Source organism: Rhineura floridana, chromosome 20 (genome assembly GCF_030035675.1).
Source record: "Rhineura floridana isolate rRhiFlo1 chromosome 20, rRhiFlo1.hap2, whole genome shotgun sequence".
Taxonomy (NCBI): Eukaryota; Metazoa; Chordata; class Lepidosauria; order Squamata; family Rhineuridae; genus Rhineura; species Rhineura floridana.
In genome coordinates this window covers 4,674,939-4,695,035 of record NC_084499.1, presented here as the reverse complement: position 1 = coordinate 4,695,035, position 20,097 = coordinate 4,674,939, and the positions used below count along the sequence as shown (strand labels likewise).

The following is a 20,097-nucleotide window of genomic DNA, read 5'->3' as shown; positions in this document are numbered from 1 at the left end:
GACTCTACAATGGGTGGCAGTGGCTCCCCAGGATTTCAGACAGGTGTCTTCGCCCAAATCTACCTGGAGCTGCTAGGAATTTAACCTGGAACCTTCTGCATGCAAAGCAGATGTTCTCCCATAGAGCTACAGCCCTTCCCCTCTCAGGTCCATCTCAGACTTGAGCACTGGGTCCTTCTGAATAACAACGCAGGCCAGCAGGCATCACAGCAGCAAATAATGAGAGCCTGGAATCCTAACTGAGTTTCCTTTTTAATTTAATAATATAATATAATAATAATATAATAAACTTTATTTCTACCCCACCCTTTTTCCAATAGGACTCAGAGCGGCTTACAACTAAAAACAACACCATTAAAACATACAGAGTATATTATTAAAAAAGAATTAAACTATGAGAAAAATTAAAACCATAAAATATAGGTTAAAAACAGCGGACAATTTAAAATAATAAAATCATATAATGTAATCACCAAACCTATGACACTTAATCCTGGTCGTTCTCTATCCCAAATGCCCGTTGAAATAAAACAGTCTTTACTTGTCGCCGGAAAGACGGCAAGGAGGGAGCTGATCACACCTCACTCGGAAGGAAGTTCCACAGCCTAGAGGCGGCCATCGAAAAGGCCCTATCTCGTGTCCGCATCATATGTGCTTGCGAAGGTGTGGGGAACACAAGAAGGGCCTCACCTGAAGATCTCAAATCCCGGACAGGTTCATGTAGGGAGATACGATCTGTCAAATAGTCTGGACCTGAGCCGTATAGGGCTTTGTAGGTCAAAACCAGCACTTTGAATTGTGACCGGAAACAAATTGGCAGCCAGTGGAGCTGTTGTAACAGGGGAGTTGTATGGTCCCTGTAACCAGCCCCGGTTAGCACTCTGGCTGCAGCTCTTTGTACCAATTTAAGTTTCCGAACAGTCTTCAAAGGCAGCCCCACGTAGAGCGCGTTACAGTAGTCTAAGCGGGATGTAACCAAGGCATGCATCACCCTAGTCAGATCAGGTAGCTCCAGGAACAGGCGCAGCTGGCGCACCAGTTTTAATTGGGCAAATGCGCTCCTGGATACAGCAGCAATCTGGGCCTCCAAATTCAAAGCTGCGTCCAGGAGTACATCCAACTGCGAACATGAGGCTTCAGGGGGAGTGCGACCCCATCCAGCACCGGTTGAATCCCTATTCCCTGATCTGCCCTCCGACTGACCAGGAGTACCTCTGTTTTGTCAGGATTTAATCTCAACTTGTTTGCCCTCATCCAGTCCATCACTGATGCCAGACACTGGTTTAGGGCCTGTACGGCTTCCTCGGCTTCAGGTGGAAAAGAGAAATAGAGTTGAGTGTCATCGGCATACTGATGGCACCAAACCCCAAAACCCCGGACAACCTCTCCCAGCAGTTTCATGTAGATGTAGATGTTGAATAAGACAACAAAACTGAACCCTGAGGGACCCCATAGGTCAATGGCCAGGGGGTCAAGCAGGAGTCCCCCAGTACCACCTTCTGGGTTCGGTCCTCCAGGAAGGACTGGAGCCACTGTAACACAGTGCCCCCAAGTCCCATCTCAGGAAGGCGGCCCAGAAGGATACCATGATCGATGGTATCGAAAGCCGCTGAGAGGTCCAGTAGAACCAACAGAGACACACTCCCCCTGTCCAGTTCTCTGCGTAGGTCATCCACCAAGGCGACCAAAGCCATCTCTGTCCCATAGCCAGGCCTGAAACCAGATTGAAATGGATCCAGATAATCCGTATCATCCAGGAATCTCTGGAGTTGGGCGACCACCACACGCTCTATTATCTTGCTTAAAAATGGAATATTGGAGACTGGCCAGTAGTTACCTAGTAAACAGGGATCCAGGGAGGGCTTTTTCAGCAGTGGTCTTATAACTGCCTCCTTTAAGCATGATGGAATTCTGCCTTGCTGTAGAGAGGCATTAACTACTCCCCTGACCCAATCGACCAGTCCCCCTCTGGTACTTCTAATGAGCCAGGAAGGGCAAGGGTCCAGTACACAAGTGGTGGCACGCGCCGCTCCAAGGATCTTGTCCACATCCTCAGGCAAAACAAGTTGAAAATAATCCATTTTAATTGGATAAACAGGCACCAAAGTTACATCCTCAGAGACTGTATCAATTTTAGCATCCAAGTCAGAGCGAATCTGAGCGACTTTGTCTGCTGAGTGCCGTGCAAATTCTTGACAGTGGTCTGCTGAGTGGTCAGAATTACCCTCACGGGGGCTGGAACTTAAAAAACAGTTCCGCTGGACGGGTCCCAGCAGATGCAATGGAGGCTGAGAAGAAAGATTTCTTCTTAGCCCGTACTGCCTCGGAGTAGGCCTTCAAATAGGCTCTAGCCCGAGATCGATCAGCTTCGCTCCGAGTCTTCCGCCAACGTCACTCTAGTCCCCGTCTGACACATTTCATCACCACCAGCTCCTTGGAAAACCATGGGGCCGGTTTGGCTCCACTCCAAAAGAGGGGACGCTCAGGAGCGATCGTGTCGACCGCCCTGGCCATTTCTCTATTCCAGTGGTCAACCAGGGTTTTGACAGGATCGCCTGCCAAGGTGACAGGAAAATCTCCAAGAGCCGTCAGGAAACCATCTGGATCCATCAGCCTCTTGGGACGGACCATTCTAATCAGTCCCCCACCCCTGCAGAGGTTCTGAGTCCCAGTGAGTCTAAACCTGACCAGGTAGTGATCTGTCCATGACAACGGAACCACTGCAAGTTCTTCCACACCAAGATCACCATCATCCCAACCAACACAGAAAACAAGGTTGAGGGTGTGACCAGCAACATGAGTGGGGCCAGATACTACTTGGGACAGACCCATGGTTGTCATGGAGGCCATGAAGTCCTGAGCCACTCCCAACAGAGCAGTCTCAGCATGGATGTTGAAGTAACCCAGTACCACAAGCTGAGGGGACTCCAACTACCCCGGCTAGCTCAGGTAGGGAGACTGTGGAGCAGCGGGGTGGGCAGTACACCAACAGAATCCCTATTCTGTCCTGGCCACCTAACTTCAAGTACACACACTCGAACCCTGAGAACCGTGGGAGAGGGCACCTGGTCAGGGGAATAGTATCACGATAGACCACTGTGACCCCACCTCCCTGTCCCCCAGGTCTCGGCTGCTGTTGTACTGAAAAACCAGGTGGACAAAGCTGGGAGAGATTAACCCCCCCCCCAGGTTCATCCAACCAGGTTTCCGTAATACAGGCCAGGTCAGCATGCTCATCGAGAACCAAATCCTGAATGAGCATCGATTTTCCATTCACCGACCTGGCATTCGCCAGCAGCAGTTTTAACCCAGGGGCACTGTCACCGAGGCCATCCAGGTTGTTTGAGCGGGAAGACAGCTTGGGGGTTATCAACAGTCGGTTACACTCTACCCTCCCGTGATAGCATGGCTGTCTCCCTACTTCGTATCTCCCTCTGCCTTCAACAACATTAATGGCAGCCCCTTGGATTCCCTCCTTCACCCCATGGATCCCCTCCTTTGCCCACTTATCCACAAACTTAAATGACCGTTTTAAACCAGGGGAGTGTGTCAGAGGCAGTCAGGGAGAAGGAAAGGTATGTGTCAGCCTACAGACATTAGGGGGAGAACACTTCAGAGGAGCTAGCGAAATTAACGGAACCGGTCCTTGACAACTAGCTGACGACCCCTGTTCTGTATTCTCCAAGTCAGACCAAGATGAGTCGAAACTGGTGTTCAAAGATGCCCTATGAGAACAGACACTAGACAGGGTAGGGGTGGAATGAGCAGTCTCAATATAGTTCTCAGATGAAAAAGGATTAGTCAAGTTCGTAAGGGTAGTTTTCAAGGATGACAGCCGTGACAGGATCTCACGTTGTTCCTGTTTGGGAAGCGCACCAAAGCTGTCAATGAGCAGAAGTTCTTTGGGATAAAAATTCCCGGAGCCGAGGATCGACACACTCTCAAGATGGCTCTCTCTGCCTTGCTCGGCCCTGAAGTTCAGAGATCCTATATTATCTGGGCCAGAGTTTACTGCTGTTGATTTCAGGGGTAAGTTAAAATGAGGCACGGAGACTCCTATATTGGACTTCTCCGATCTTAAAATTGAAGAGGCAGAGCGTTCCCTCATGCTACGTGTGACCAAAGGCACGGGAGGAGAAACGTCTCTAAAGTGTCTTTTAACCTCTATTCCTTTGCCTAGAAACACCTCCTTACACGAGTAAACAAAGTCCACAATAGAGGCTGAGGCAAACGTTACCAGGGCACGGGCCGTGTTTGAATTGTAAAAAAGATATTCAATCTTCGAGAATGCGTCAAGTTTCAAGGAAGACTTGACCATAGAGGACAGTAACTTCAATAGGTGTATTTTGCGATCCCTCTGTGACAGCCAACCATATGGTTTGGGGTAGTTGGTAAAAACCAAAACCCTATCTTCTAGCTGGAGGCACCACCTTTTACTTTCCAGAGTTGGTGGCTGCAAGTCCTCTTTATACTCACAATCTTCCGCTTTACTTAGAGAGCCATCGCCCCTTATAATCAGTTGCCGGGTTAACTGGTGTCCAAGGGAAGGTGTTGCAATACCACCTATAGGCAAAGCTTCAGGGCTAGGGTGCAAGGGGGTTCGGTCTTGAGCAGTCTTAATAATTTTGGCTTTGTTGTTTCTAGTGTTCACCTGCTCTCATTGACCAGTCTCCTCACGTTCCAATAATTTGAAAAGTTTATTAAAATTCATTTTGGAACCCTTTCCGGAGCTACTGGCCGCTTTTACGTTTTTCGATTTCCTCTTTAAACTTGGTTGAGCCTTGATGTTTTTACGTTTTGAGCCTTTTTTTGTTGAAACCCCAGCATTAATGCCACACTTACTGTGAGCATGGCCTAGGCTAGCCGGGTTAATTGTATTAAAAGTTCGCTCACCCGGCTGATGGGTTACACACGTAGGCAATTCAGTTGTAAAACTAAGTTCATGTATGGGACTAGGATCCCTGTCCGCCCGAAACTTAGGCTCCAGTACGTCCGTCAACAAAGTAGTGCAGAGAGGTTGAATTAAGGTGGCATCCTTTGAACAAGGCGACATTGGGGCCGTTAATAATAACAACTGACCCATACATTCGGCAAGGAGGTTCTTAATCAGCGACAGGTCTTCCGTCCATTTTATAAATAAGCTTTTAATTAGGTCCAACTGGGAATTAAGTAGTTTGACTACCGTATTAGAATCCATTTCTTCATGATGAGGACCCTTATAAATCGGCGTCTGATGTGTAGCGGATAGGGAAGGCTGAGGTGAAGAAGATGAACAAGTGGCACACAGGATCTCAGCAGGGCAAGGTGGAGTAACGCTCACAGAGCCTCCACAGACTTGGGGCTGAGCAGGGCTGCCAGCCTGCTGAAAGTTTACAATTGAGGGATCAGCATGCTCTAGTTCCACAGCCAGAGAGCACTCACCAGCCCTCATAGTGTCCCCAGGTGATAATTTCATTAGGCACTGTGGCCCCAAAGACCAGTCTAAGCATTCGGTGCCATCCGGTACCGTTAGGTCCAGAGGTCCCATAGCAGACGAGACATTTAAATTTGGGCCAAAGAAATCCCTGATTTTACATTGATTATGTTTTTTAATGACTGCTGCAATATCGTCCGTCATGGGGACCAGACCACGCTGTTTGTATCCTACTCTGGTGAGAACCATTGTGCCCGAACTTAGATTTCCTAAGGAACAGCTGCTTACTTTTCATCCACGTCTTGATTTATGTAAAACTCGATCCTGCCCCTTTAAGGCTGTTGGACCTGGCCGGCAGATTCCTTCACCAGCCAGCATTCGTTGGAAAAACAAACATTTGCCAAAAAGCAACCAGGGCAAATCTAAAAATAGTCTGCTGGTCCCCCACCACTGGCAAGTAAGCAAGTAAGCAGGAATTATATCCAAACACAACCTGGAACAGGAGAAGCAGACCTTGAAATAAGCAGCCGAGATAAGGTGAGTAGATTGTTCACTGCAGCTAACGAGGTCCGTCACGAGAAACGAGAAACCAAACAAATCTCTGGGGCTGAAACTTGGAGGACAACCAGCCCAAATAGCTAAGTAAATAATCTGTCAAGGACCAGCTGGGAGACACTTAACAATAGAGGAAGAAGTTATTTCTTACAACATGCAGGATCACTCGACTGGTAAGTCATATGAGGCGGCCATCTTAGGTAATGAAAAGATACTCAAATTTAAGCCCACAAATTTCTGCAAAAAAATAAAAAGACAAAAAGCCCCCCCAAAAACCACTATGCTCATAATGTTAATTTTATTTATTTATTTATTTGATTTATATCTCACCCTTCCTCCCAGTAGGAGTCCGGGGCAGCAAGCAAAAGCACTAAAAACCCTTTAAATCATCATAAAAACAGACTTTAAAATATATTAAAACATATTTTTAAACATTTAAAAAAACTTTAAACATCTTTAAAAAAAGGTTTAAAAACATCTTTTTTATTTTAAAAAAGAAGGTTTAAAAACACAGAAGCAGACTGGGATAAGGTCTCTACTTAAAAGGCTTGTTGAAAGAAGAAGGTCTTCAGGAGGTGCCAAAAAGACAACAGAGGTGGCGCCTGCCTAATATTTAAGGGGAGGGAATTCCAAAGGATAGGTGCTGCCACACAAAAGGTACGTTTTGTATGTGGTGTAGAATGGACCTCCTGATAAGATGGTATCTGCAGGAGGCCCTACGCAGTGATCGACTGGGTATATAAGAGATAATTTATTTATTTATTTTATTTATTTATTAGATTTTTATACCGCCCGACTAGCATAGCTCTCTGGGCGGTGTACAACAAAGTGCAAAAATATACAAAAATAAGACGGTCTTTCAGGTATCCTGCTTTTTTAAAAAAATATATTTTTAACCCTTTTTAAAAGATTTTTTAAAGCTTTTAAAAAAATGTTTTTAAAGTTGTTTTGTTTTGGTGTATTTTAAGGTCTGTTTTTATGATGTTTTGGTGTGTTTTTAGTGCTTTTGTTTGCAGCCCTGGGCTCCTGCTGGGAGGAAGGGCGGGATATAAATCAAATAATAAATAAATAAACGGTCACTAGCGGGACTGTGCTTTAACACAATTGTCTAAATTCCTATTGGATGGCCTTATGAACAACTAGTTATTAGAAGCATAGAATATCCCATCCATAGGAAACAAAGCCCTATGAGGAGAGACTGAAAGAACTGGGCATGTTTAGCCTGGAGAAGAGAAGACTGAGGGGAGATATGAGAGCACTCTTCAAGTACATGAAAGGTTGTCACATAGAGGAGGGACGGGATCTCTTCTCCATCGTCCCAGAGTGCAGGACACGGAATAATGGGCTCAAGTTGCAGGAAGCCAGAATTCGACTGGACATCAGGCAAAACTTCCTAACTGTTAGAGCCATATGACAATGGAACCAATGACCTGGAGAGGTAGTGGGCTCTCCGACACTGGAGGTATTCAAGGGGCAGCTGGACAGCCATCTGTCGGGAATGTTTTGATTTGTATTCCTGCATTGAGCAGGGGGTTAGACTTGATGGCCTTATAGGCCCCTTCCAACTCTACTATTCTCAGTGGCGGCCCCCACTCTCTGGAACTCCCTCCCGTTCGATCTTCGCCATGCCCCTTCCCTGGATACATTTCGCCGAGCCTTAAAAACATGGCTCTTTGGACAGGCCTTTGGGATCCCCGGGATGGGCTAATTTCTCTATATTGTTTTAAAATTGTCTATTGATGGCCCTAAACTGTTCTGTACTGCTGCTTTTTAAAATGGTTATTGTTGACTGCACTGTATTTTATTACGTATTTACATTGTACTGTTGAATTTTAATGTGTATGTCGCCTAGAGTGGCTTCGGCCAGATAGGCGACACAAAAATTAAATTTATCATTATTATTTTATTATGATATTCATAGGCAAAGTATCTATGACTTCCAGTTGCTGGGATGCGTCTCCTTTGGATCACCCCTATTTAAGAACTTGAGGAGGGTTTGGTAACTGTTGTAGACTGAACTCTGCCCTAGGTGGACCTGCATATGGTATTCCAGTGTTCCTACATTTTTATGACTCAGACTCCCTCCTCAAGACATTCCTATGTCTAAATTCCCATACTTAACAGCTGATCTCCTTCGTACAAACAGACCGCTGGTTTTCTGTGCTATCCGTTCCTGCTTATAGTCCCCATGGCAATGCAGTCTGAAGGTGTTCCATAGCTTCTATATGCTTCTCAACTAATGTATGGGCTGGATATCTACAGAAGGGCCACAGCTCAGTGGCAGAGCATCTACTTTGCATGTAGAAGATCCCAGGTTCAATACCAGGAATCTCCAGGGTAGGGCTGGGAATGTTCTCCTGTATGAAACCTTGCCAATCAGTGTGGCCTGTACTGAGCTAAATAGACCAGTGGGCCTGACTTGGTAGAAGACAGTTGCTTATGTTCTTAGATCCAACTACAGGCATCTTGTGGTTGGCCAGGAAAGCACTGGTGCAGTTAGGTAATTTTAGACTCTCGACTTATGGGGGCCCTCCTCTTTTGCTGGCAATCTGTAATACATCACTTACCTCAAAATGTTGCAGCTTTTACACACACACACACACCCCTGCTAATTCTGCTGAGTGGGCCCCCTAGATTTCTGCCCCACAATCCTGCTCTGACAGCACCGTTTACAGTAAGAGTGTGCGTGTGTGTACACACCTTCACACACTTCATTTTCACAGGGGCCATTCACAGCAGGATCCTGCAAAATGCAAGGTGTGAATCAGCAGCATTCACAAGCGTAGGCAAGCGCTTGGCAAAATTCCTCTCCCTTTGACTGTGCATCTTTCTCCCAAGAAAAGCTTCCTTCTGAACAGCCTGTCTGTACAGGAAATAGTCATCTCTATTTTGGAGATGAGCTGGAAGTTTACATGGACCAAGCAACTCCCAGAGGACCATCCTCAGGTGCAACGAGTGATCCCCACCATAACAGATGACACCTCACTCCTGTAAGATTTCATAATGTCAGCCAAAACATGTCTCCTATGTGCTGCAGAGACTGCAGTAAATAAATACGGAGTTCCTGTTTCACATGTGGAGGATCTGTGGGGCTGTAAGAACATTGGTGGGACTATCTTGGACATTAGTACAACAGGCTGTACAGCTAGACCTGGATCTAGTGCTATTGGCAATATTTAGAGAAAGGGAGACTCAGTTTATCCACAAGGACCTCTTTTTTTAAATTTCCGGTAGCAGCAGCAAAGTTGGAAGTGGCCAGACACTGGAAAAACCTCTTCTAACTAACCAGTTCAGCCTTTGGTCTCCAAGGATCTGAGAGAAACTTGATTCATTTTGCATTTAAAGCTGAATCTGTCCAATTCTCACTCTCCAAAACAGTTTAAGAACCAAAACACAGCCATCCTTCGGAATTCACACTTATCTGAGTTTTGCAGTGCAGGTCTCCAAAACAAACAATGTTTATGAGCATTCATATATTAGGGGGAAATGTGTATAAAAATGAATATATTAGTGAAAACACAAAATGGATTATATTAGGATAAGTTGCTTGCAAAAATGTGTTTATACAGAGGAATTTGCACTAAATGCTGAAGAATTTTCATGAGGATTAATTTTTTTTAAAAAATCACAAATTGTGGCAGAAATGTGCAAAACTGAATTTAAGATTGGAAAAATGAGAAACATGATGAGATCCTTCCATCCTTGGGCTGTGGACATAATATACATTTAAAGCACATCAAAAGCACATCCCCCACCCCAAGAGTTCTGGGACCTGTAGTTTACCCATCACAGAGACACAATTCCCAGCACCCTTAACAAATTACACTCCCCAGGATTCTTTTGGTGTGGGAAACAGGCTTCTGATGCACTTTAAATGTATGATATGTATACAGCCTTAGTTGGTGAAATGACTGTCTGGTTAATTCCAATAATAAACACTACTCTGGCATACTCACACATGCAAGTTTTTTGCAGCATGCCAGAACACTGTTGACATCAAAATGCCAGCCTGTTTTAATCCAAAATCCCAGTTTTAATCCAAATTTACCCTTTCTGGGGAAGATACAGTAAGTTTTAAAAACAACAACTTGTTGCCAACAAGCCATTTGTGATATCTTGATGATCTGGTTGGAAACGGGATGGTATTCAATGGTAGTCCTAGTATATCCATTGAACTTAATAGTCATGACTAGCGTACGTTCATTAATTTCAGTGTGTCTACTCTGAGTAAGCATACCTGTATTAACTTATCTCCAGTTGGTTCGTTACTCTGGGCAATACTTTGTACATGAAAATGTTATCTAGCTTAAGTGTGTTTCTCTTGCTTATTTTGTAGCTGAATATCAATAAAATGTTGGGAGAAAGGATTGTTGCTGTTTTTGGCTAAAATTTTGAAACTTAAATCCGAAACGTCAAATCCTGCCTTTAACCTCACAGGGAGGAAAACAGCACAGCTGGTCAGCACTATAAGCAGAGAGCTAGATTAGCACTAGATCAGCACGTAGTACAACAGGAGTGAGAAGATTTCAGGTTTGTGGGATCTACTCTGTTATTTATTTTTTACACTGGAACCCTGCAGTCCGCCAAGTGGAGCCAGAGATATAATACTTGCCCAGCTGGACATACACCAAGAATTAAGGGAACAGGGTGCCCTTGAGCACATGCTTAGCCCAGGAATCTGATCAGTACCAAAACTGAGCCTGCAAGGCCCTTCACACAAAAATCCACTATGCCTCCCCCCAAAGTGTTATTTTTCAGCAACCCACTTTAGGGAGAGTGAACACTTCTTAACTGTTACTATTGATAGACAGTTGGGAATCAGAGACCCTTGCTGACCTACCACAAATCACCCAGAGAGATACCAGAAGTTCGTAATCTACCTTTGGTTCTAACAACAAGCCTGTAAACAAGATATTAGGAGGAACACAAAACTCATGTTCAAAGCAGAAGGCGCACATAAGGAGACCACATCTGTTTGTGTGTTTCAGTATGACAGCCAGGGGCTATTCAGCCTATGCAGTGGTGTAGCAATATATTTCCAGGTGCAAGTGCTCATCATAGCAGCCCCCATAGTCATGCCTCCAAGGAGAGTCCAAAAATGCAGGCAACTGTGCTGAACACCAAATAGCAGTGATACAAAGCATTATACCCAAACAATCAGGATCAGCTGACAGGCACAGAATAGTAAGCTAGCTTCATTCTGGCCCCCTCTATGCTAATATGTCATGCAATCACAAAACTTGAAAGCCTTGTTATCACCTCATTCACTTGCCAGTGCAAGGAAGGTTTAGTCAGTCAGCTACTCTGGCAAATGCCCTCATCCCTACTACTCTGGGGGGAAAAAGTCCCCGAACTGTGCTCCCCTCCATTATACTGCTAAGTCTATGCCCATTTTTACCATCCTGGGGCCCTCTAGTTGTTGGTAGACTACAACTCCCATCACCCTTGTTCATTGGCCATCCTAGCTGGGGCTGATGAGTGTTGTGTAAATTTGTATAGATATTAGCAGAGATTGTCAGCGATCTGAGATGTGTGTGTGCCAGTGTGTGCGTTTACCTAAGAAAGCAGGCTTTTACCCTACATTGAGGTCACTGAGACTTAAGACTTCGTAAAATACGAAAATCTACTTTATTTATAGAAATACATAGCAGATAGAAAGGCATACCTAGTTCTAACTAAGTTGGAGGCAAAACGCCCAGGCTTGGGAGTTGCCCTCAGGGCTTAAGAGAGAGAGAGCAGAGACAAAGGTGTCTCCTCTCTCTCAGACAGTCGAAAAAGAGAAGAAGGAAAGGGCGGAAGCAGGAGGGGCAGATAAGCTTCCCTAAGCATATCAGTCTAATGACAGAAGGAAGTCAGTTAGAGCATCACAGGTAAAGGTAGGCAAGCCTATCCATCTGGAGGACCGCAACTCTATCTCCCTTCTGGAACATAAACAAAAAAACTAAACAGGAGTTGCTCTTGCCCCACTTCCAACAATGAGAAGCGCCATAGCTCTCTGGGCAGAGAAGCATCTGTTTTGCAGGCAAAAGGTCCCAGGTTCAATCCCTGGCTTCTTTAGGTAAAAGTGGAAAAAAGACTCCTGCCTGAAGCTGTGGAGAGCCACTGCCAGTCAGTGTAGACAGTACTGAGCTAGATGGACCAATGGTCTGACTCAGGATAAGGCAGCTTTCTATGTTCCTACGATGGAAGTTGCAGCCCCAAACAGGGTACCAGCTGACGAAAGCTGACTATACCTTTCAGTGTAGGACAGCACACACCAATCACAAAGTTCTACCTTTCCAAAATGTGCAAATACAAGTCCCAAACATGCACTGCACATTCCTGCTGACGCATCAGGGAAGACTCCACAAATCTCCAGCCTAGATGACAACACGCAGGAAAACTCCAAGCCGCCACCACAGTGAGATGGGTCCCTTAGAACACAGTGATAACGGGGCCCTTCCTTCAGAAGTGGTTGATGTTTACGTGAAGGCCACCTCCTGGCCACAAAGTCACCGAGCTGACAACTAGCTCTGTGTAGACTCCAAGATGGGGACACCCCCTTTCCTTGCAAAAGCCACTCCCAGGTTGCATGGCCCATTTTCCAACGGCTTAGTCCTGAAAAGTCAGCAAAGGTGAGGCTCAATCCAGAATAAGGGCAAGACCTAGTGCATAGCAATGGCTGTAGCCTCATTGCCAAAAGCCCTGCAATGTGTTACTCAGGGAGCACCAGCCACAGGGGTGCAATCTAAGCCGGCACGAGTTCTAGTCTGTACAGAAGCTCTTGTGTCCAGCCTACATCTCCACACACAAAAAGGCAGAGGGAAAGCAGAGTCACCGCTGATAGCCTACCAAGCGGCAGCAGCAGCAGGCTTGGTTGCACTGCCTGCTGCTACAGGCCCTTGTTTCATTTAACATTATTATTTATTCATTTATATACCGCTTAATGCCAAAATAGGCTTCTAAGTGGTTTACAAAGCATAAAACCAGTTACACAATGATAAGAATAAAAAGACCCATAATTAAAATACACAAGAAACAAATTCCATTAAAATAGAAACATCCATAATTATAATAGAAAATAAACAATTCTATTAAACACAGCAGTTACAGAAAAAGCTTTGAAAAAGAAATACACTCCTCCACTCAGCATTACAAAAGAACAAAAATAGCATTCTAGTTCACTGAGATCTTTCTCAGGTTAAAGATCTTGCCCAGCAGTACGTATAATTTTCCAAGTGGGTTGTTTATTATTATCATCGTCACCATCATTTTTATCCCACCCTTTTTCCAAAACTGGAACTCAAGGCGGCTTCCAGATAAGATAAATACATATAGTTACAAACCTACAAAACTACCTTAAAATCAGACTATTTGCAATATTAAAACCATTTAAACATACAGTTAAAATGAATCAAACTCAATTAAACCGTAAAAACAACACAGCACCCTCTGCAAGCTTCGTCCTTAAGAACCATCAGTTCTAAAAGCCTGTCGGAATAAAAAGGTCTTCACCTGCTGACGGTAGGACTGCAAGGAGGAAACCATTCTTACCTCCCTGGGAAGGGAGTTCCAGAGCTTAGGGGCCGCCACTGAAAATGCCCTGCCTCTCGTCCCCACCGGTCGTGCTTGTGAAGGTGTTGGGATAGACAGAAGGGTCTCTCTTGAGGATCTTAGGGCCCGGGCAGGTTCATATAGGGAGATTCGGTTTGACAAATAACCTGGACCCAAGCCGTATAGGCCTTTGTAGGGTTGGTGAGCTAGGAAGCTGCAGGTGAATTGTGGTCTCTCACAATTCATTCTGATTGGCACACAAACTATCAGTCAGCAGGAGTGTTGTTAGGAGGTGGCTAAGGGGGGTATGAGCCCCAGGTATTTCACACTGGGGTCTGGATCTCCTACCCTCTCCCCCCCCTTTTTTTTTACTTTGCTCACAGGGTGACATTCTCTCTGAGATCATGAATAAATGTACATTTAGTCTCATCAACTATATATTTTGGAAAGTAGTTTGTTTGCTGTGCATTTGGGCACCTTATTTTCACCAAATTGTGCATGATAGTTCCTGAGATATATATAGGAGTAGATTTGTCTATGTTTGGATCCAATTGGTTGCCATTTTGAATCAAGATTGTGGACTGAACCTTTCAAAACTGCACTGATTTCAACCAATGATTTCAAAACTGCACTGATTTTGTTGGTTTCTTATAGTTCCCAAGCAACAGTGGAAATGAGGCTGACCCACACATGCACACAAACACAGATGTTTGATGCTATGTCTTATTGTAGATTGCTTTAACCTTGTTGTAGCTTTTTTAATTGTTGCTACCCACTCTGGGATCACAAAAGGGCAGAATGTATATCTACATAAATAAATATGCAAATTTGTGCCATGGGCCTGCACCACAAGCCTCGCAAAGGCCTAGCAATGCCCCAGAACAAGATCGCTGGGGAGGGAGGTTGCTGGAAGCTTTGGAACAATAGGGTTGGCTGGTGACAGCCAGAAGCCACAGCATGCAAAAGACCTTGACACAGCATCCAAAATGCTCAGGTGGCACCACTCTCACTAAAAGCCCTCCTGCCCCAAGCCATCATCAGGACCCCCAAACACAAGCCAGCCCATCCACACTGCAGACATTGTCCAACTTGCTTTGGGAATGTTTGCCTGATCGAGCACCACAGCAACATCTCTGAGCAGCAGTGCGCAGTGTGCAGAAAAGCATCGGTTTGTTTGCGTACATTTGCAGTGTACACAGAGGGGTTAAGTACTGCTAGAACCAACAGGGCACTGTTTCCACTGCTGTGGTTTCCACCCAAACTTTTCTCGTCCTCCTGTAACACTTTCCAAGCACTGCTGTCCACACATTAGACAAACAATGGCCATGTCCTTCAATGCTCAGCAACAACAAACGGCATTCCCTAGGGCACAGAACTCTTATGGGTTGTGGGACCTTCACATGTTCATGAACCCACAAATGGTAGCTTGCTCCCCATAGAACAGGGAACATCACAATGGCTCAACCAATCTGAGAAGGGTGCTGCCAGAAGTTTCAGCCAGATCGCAGAATTTTTTGCAAAACTCTTCCGAGGTGTCAAAGAAAAGGTAACCGACACCTTCAAAGCTCCCCTGCGCCATGGCCAGCCTGGAGGGCAAAGAGTTACCTACCCCAGCCCAAGTGACTGGAGGTGCCAGAGGTTGTCCCTCTGGCCTTCCAGCCAAGGAGCTGCCAAGCTGTTCTACGCTTGGAGAGCCAAGCCCCCCCTCTCTCTTACCTGGAGCACCCGCTTGGTCAGGCCCGTTTTCTGAGCAAGCTGTTTCAAGTCCTTGGCATCTGGATTGTGGTTAATAGCAAAATAAGACTTCATTGTCCGCAACTGGTGGTGTTTGAAAGAGGTCCTCATGCGCTTTGTTTTCTGATTGCTGGGGTATTGCTGGTCTCTGTCCAGGTGGTCCCCGTCGTTCTCATTGCAGCTCAAAGCTGGGAGGAAACAAGGAGGAAGAGAGTGAGTCCACCCAGCTGCTGGGAAAGCACTGCCGGGGCAAGGACCGTCTGCCCCTTTCACGCTCGCCTTCGCCCTTATTTCTCCCCTGACAATAACAGGCCTGCGAGAAGCCTCACCTGCACCTTTACAAGGACAGGTGGCTCCCTTGTCTCATCCTGCAAAGGCAGAAAAGGCATCTCTGCCCCCCTCTGCATTTCCAGACAGCATAAGAACAACTTTGCAAACATGTTTTAAAGCGCTGTCAATCTGCATTGTGCAGCTAGAAACCCATAGCCACTAAGTCCACTCAACCCTCAATGGGGGGGGGGGAACTCATTCAAACCCTTGGTTTTCTTTCCTACCAAACTCAGCTACACAAGAATACAAAAGAGGCCATTAAATACAACACTGTTTAAAGAGGGGAGGGCAGATGGAAAGAGACGGTGTACACCTGACAGCAAATCCCAGCTATAATTTGACTGAAAGGGGAGGGCAGGGGAATCGTTCGAAGGAGGTCCGAGTTGCACCAAAGATCAAAACAGAAGCTGAAAGTAACTCTGTGCATTTGCACCCCATTAAAAATAAAATTCCCTTGAAGGAATCTGTTTGGAGAACTCATTTTTCCATATGTTTACTAGAAACAATTTAGATCAAGACTCCCTCATATGGCTCCAAAAATTCACTAATGAAGCTTAGACAAAGAGGCAATGGAGCTTTACAATAATTAACAAACAGCGCTACAATTTGCACACCAAGCAAAATATCCATGCATATTAAACAGTCTGATTTTATTTTAAGTGCATACACCTTGCATGAACCAAATTACACTAAGCTAAACTCTGCTAATTTACGAATACTCTTAACACTAAGCAGGTAAAGTTTATCTTTTAAAATAACAGACCCTCAGGGAAAACTTAGCAATACATCTGGCTGTTTGGATATTCTGTCATTAATGTCCCTTATCAACGATTATCAATTTCCCACAAACTCTAATTTTCAAATATGTTGAAAAGAGAAGGAATTCCACTAAGCTTCATTTTATACCTTCCCTTTATCATTATTTATCATCTCTACCAAAATGACTAAAAAGGGGAGGGGGAATCAGACAAGTATCTGTCACAAGAGTATTAAAATGTGAATTATTGATCCAGCTGTCAAAATGCATCTGCACAGCCTTTTAAAACTGTCCCTCATCACAGATCCAGTGTGCTTCCGATATAGATCTGAGCGGACGCAGGGCCTTATTGCAAATGCCGATTGTTTATCCTGCTGAAAATCTACTGAGTAAATCAGGATTCCCAGAAGGTGAAATGCTGCAACGAATGCACTAATTTCAGTTGTTGCTTGCTCTGCCTTAAGTGGCCAAATGCTCATTAACACCATATAAAGGCACCAGAATTCACATACTGCAGCTGGTTTGCAAGGAATGGCAATATGGAATGGGTTTTAAGGGCTGGCATTCACTATGTACTACTGCAGGCATATAATCTGCCACAATACTGGATCAGATCACAGATCCTTCCAGGTAGCACTCAGTCTTTGACTATGACCCACAGCTACTCTTGACTAGTGATTGCCTGCTGGTAATCAAAAGGTACACTGCCTCTGGACTTGGAGGTTCTATTCCCAGCTCTCACCCCCGAAAAGGTACAGGCAGATGAATCATCTGTACTGTCCCACAAGCTCAGTGTATGTGGTCTCAAAGAAGAAAAGATACAAATAATGGAAGATGGCAGGAAAATAGGCTTTGCCAACAAAGGTTAGAGTCACACAGACTTCTTGGCCTGCTTGCTGAACATTCTTGCATAGTTCAAAGGCTTGCACAGTAACACTTGGTTTTCTTCTTCCTACCCATCCCCTAGCAGGCAAGGCCAAGACTGGCACAGAAATATTGTTGGGAGGGAGAGATGAAATTTTGCATGAACCGAGAGGCAAAGTCCTGGATTCCATTCATTGAGCTCCCAAAGTGCCACTCAAGTGTCCTATCTGCAACATTGCAGAGAATCTTGTGGTTATGAGCTGCAACTGTTGGCTGTGTGTGTGTGTGTGTGTGTGTCAATGACATAACTTGAACCATTCCTGCTTACCCACCCCATCTCATCTCCACATCAACATCCCAGCTTTGTCTGTTTCGTGTAAATAATTGTTATGTCCTTTGCAATTCTCTTGTATGTTCTATATAGCATCCAGCACCCTGTTGGCCCTGAATAAATGCTTAGAAATAATCATAACATTGAGAGTGCCTTCCTTATTTTGCAGCAGACAAAGAGAAGGAGTTTTCAATCAATAGAATTTCCTGGGTTAGTCCACAGACCATATCAATAGATGTTTTTAAAAACTGCACATAAAGGTGTATGCAAAACATAATTTTGCATGAGAGCTCTTTACTAAACCAAAAATAAATAAAAATTAAAACAAGGGAGATACAGGTCAGAATGAATTTACACCCTCAGACCTATCTCTTCCTGAGGCTGGGAGCCTCTTCCCCCCCAAAAAAACCTCACCTCCCAAGTCACCTACGGATTTTTAGATCCTGGTAGCAGAAAGCTGAATTTTGCTTTCAACTTGCAGTGCTCAAGCAAGCACACGGGATGTGAAAGGCAAAGTGAGGCATTCATTACTGATCATTGCCTTCAGTTAAGGAAATGCAAGGGAGCGAATTGTCGTGGGGGGTGGAAGAGAGACATTTTGAGTTCAGCCCAGTTGCTGATGATGACACAATAGAGCACTCCCAGCTAAGAAGGCAAACATTCCCCCTTCATTTGGGGAGTTTGCTCAGCCACACAACAATGGGGCTGAAGGAGATGGGGGGTGTTGTGTTTGATATTAACTGGAAGGAACCAGGCAGTAAAATCCTGGGGTAACAACTCTTTCTGTCTCTGTCTCTCTCTCACACACAGTGTCTTCCTTGAGCTCTTGCTACTCTTCCAAATATTTTGATCCCAAAGGCTTAACTGGCTAGGACAGGGGCTCCCAAACCATGGTCCGCAAACCACCAGTGGTCCACAGGCTTCATTTACGTGGTCCACACCTTGTCTGTGGATTAGCGGTTGGAGAGAGGACACAGCACATCCATTTCATTAAATATTCACATTTATTTTCAATTGTATTTCAATTGGTTCTTTTATTTCTTATATTTTATTGTATTGCAGTTTGAATTCTCTGGAACACACAAAATACAATACGTAAGAAATAAAAGCAGCAATTAAAACACAATGAAAAGCCATACAGCACCTAGCAGCGTATTACAAAGGCTACAACAGGCAGAAAATTAAGCGGTCTGCCCAGACTCTCAGCACTTTTCAAGTGGTCCACTTGAAAAGTTTGGGAGCCACTAAGCTAGGATTATAATTTGGGGGGGAGTGTCGGGCAGGCAGGAGCCACGGCTGGAGTCTACATTCCTGTCTGCAACCCTTCTTCCACCATTGGATTGAGTTGGTGTGGTGTCACAGAATGTTCACAAGCATTCCTTGGGGATTGTGCTGTCAGCCATAGAGGAGCAGCAGCTGGTCTTCTCTGGAGGACGTGAAAACAGGAGTCAAATCTCAGACAAGCCCAGAAGCAGCAGGAGTTGTGTGCTCTTGGCAAGAAGAGAGTAGACAGGAACAGAGATGGGAGGGGGGAGGTCAACAAAGCCAAAGAGGTTGGGTGGAATGACCCAGCAATTCAAACAAGCTTTGGATGGAAGCGTCAACTTATGAAGCAACCTAGGGCTCCCTAGGATTGGGGACGGAGGCAGTTCCCCTCCTTCTGTGGATGTTAAATGCTGGCGGAAGAGAAAGGCCCATGTTAAACCAGCTCCTTTCATCAAAGTCTGCATAGGTGATGTATCTAAGGATTGCCACATCCTCACTGAATCCATTCAATCAATCATTCACTCAGTGTTTAATTGTCGACAAAACACAAGCCATCACGGACAGAGAACAAGCACACAGACACACACCCCAGTTATCCCACATCAGCAGGTCCTCAGGTGAACCCCTTTCAGAATGGCCCAATGGGATTGGGACCCACAAAGAGCAGCCAAATGGGTAAAGGTCTTGCCGCAAATACACACACACACAGCTGGCCGCACCACAGAAAGCCACCCGGCAAGGGCTGAGCATAGCAGCCTAATGGCCAAAGAGCCAAGGCCCCTAATCTGCCCAGATGGCCCCCATCTTGCTCCCTGCAATTCCCCCTAGGCATCCCTTCCATCCCCTAAAAAATTCAGAGAGGCCAAGAACTGCTCTCCTTCCTATCTGAAACCTCCCCCATCCTGTAGAGACAAACCATGAATGCCATCTAACCCCATGCCCTGCAAATGGGTCCAAATGGGTGTTTACCCAGGGGGAGAGGGGGAGGGGGAAAAGGAGTCAGGTTGGGGGAGGGGAATTTCCCAGGGGGAAAGTGAGAGGACACCCACCCCTCCACTGCCAAACCCAGAAGGGTATGGGCTGAAGAAGAAATTCTTGTGGTGGGATAATTTCTCCCCCCTCTTGAGCTGGATTCTGGGTGAGCACTGCAGATCGCAAAAAAGAACACACCCGCACACAAACCTCCATCACTGTGCTTTAGATGAAGCAGTCCAGTGTAGCCTGGAAGCTTGCAAAGCAATTGTGTTGGATGAGTGCAGCAACAGGGCTCCCAGCTGTTCTCCCCTGTTATAGTAAAGGTCCTCATTAACACAG

At 45.3% G+C, this 20,097-nt stretch overlaps 1 protein-coding gene across 2 annotated transcripts in view; it reads right to left on the bottom strand.

Moving 5' to 3' along the window:
* Window positions 1-20,097, bottom strand: part of LHX2 (LIM homeobox 2) — a 69,389-nt gene that overhangs the window by 30,803 nt on the left and 18,489 nt on the right. For both annotated transcript variants that reach the window (XM_061603749.1, XM_061603750.1), the window contains exon 4: window positions 15,218-15,423. In XM_061603749.1, the coding sequence (XP_061459733.1) occupies window positions 15,218-15,423 (206 nt within the window). The remainder of the gene's footprint in view (window positions 1-15,217; window positions 15,424-20,097) is intronic.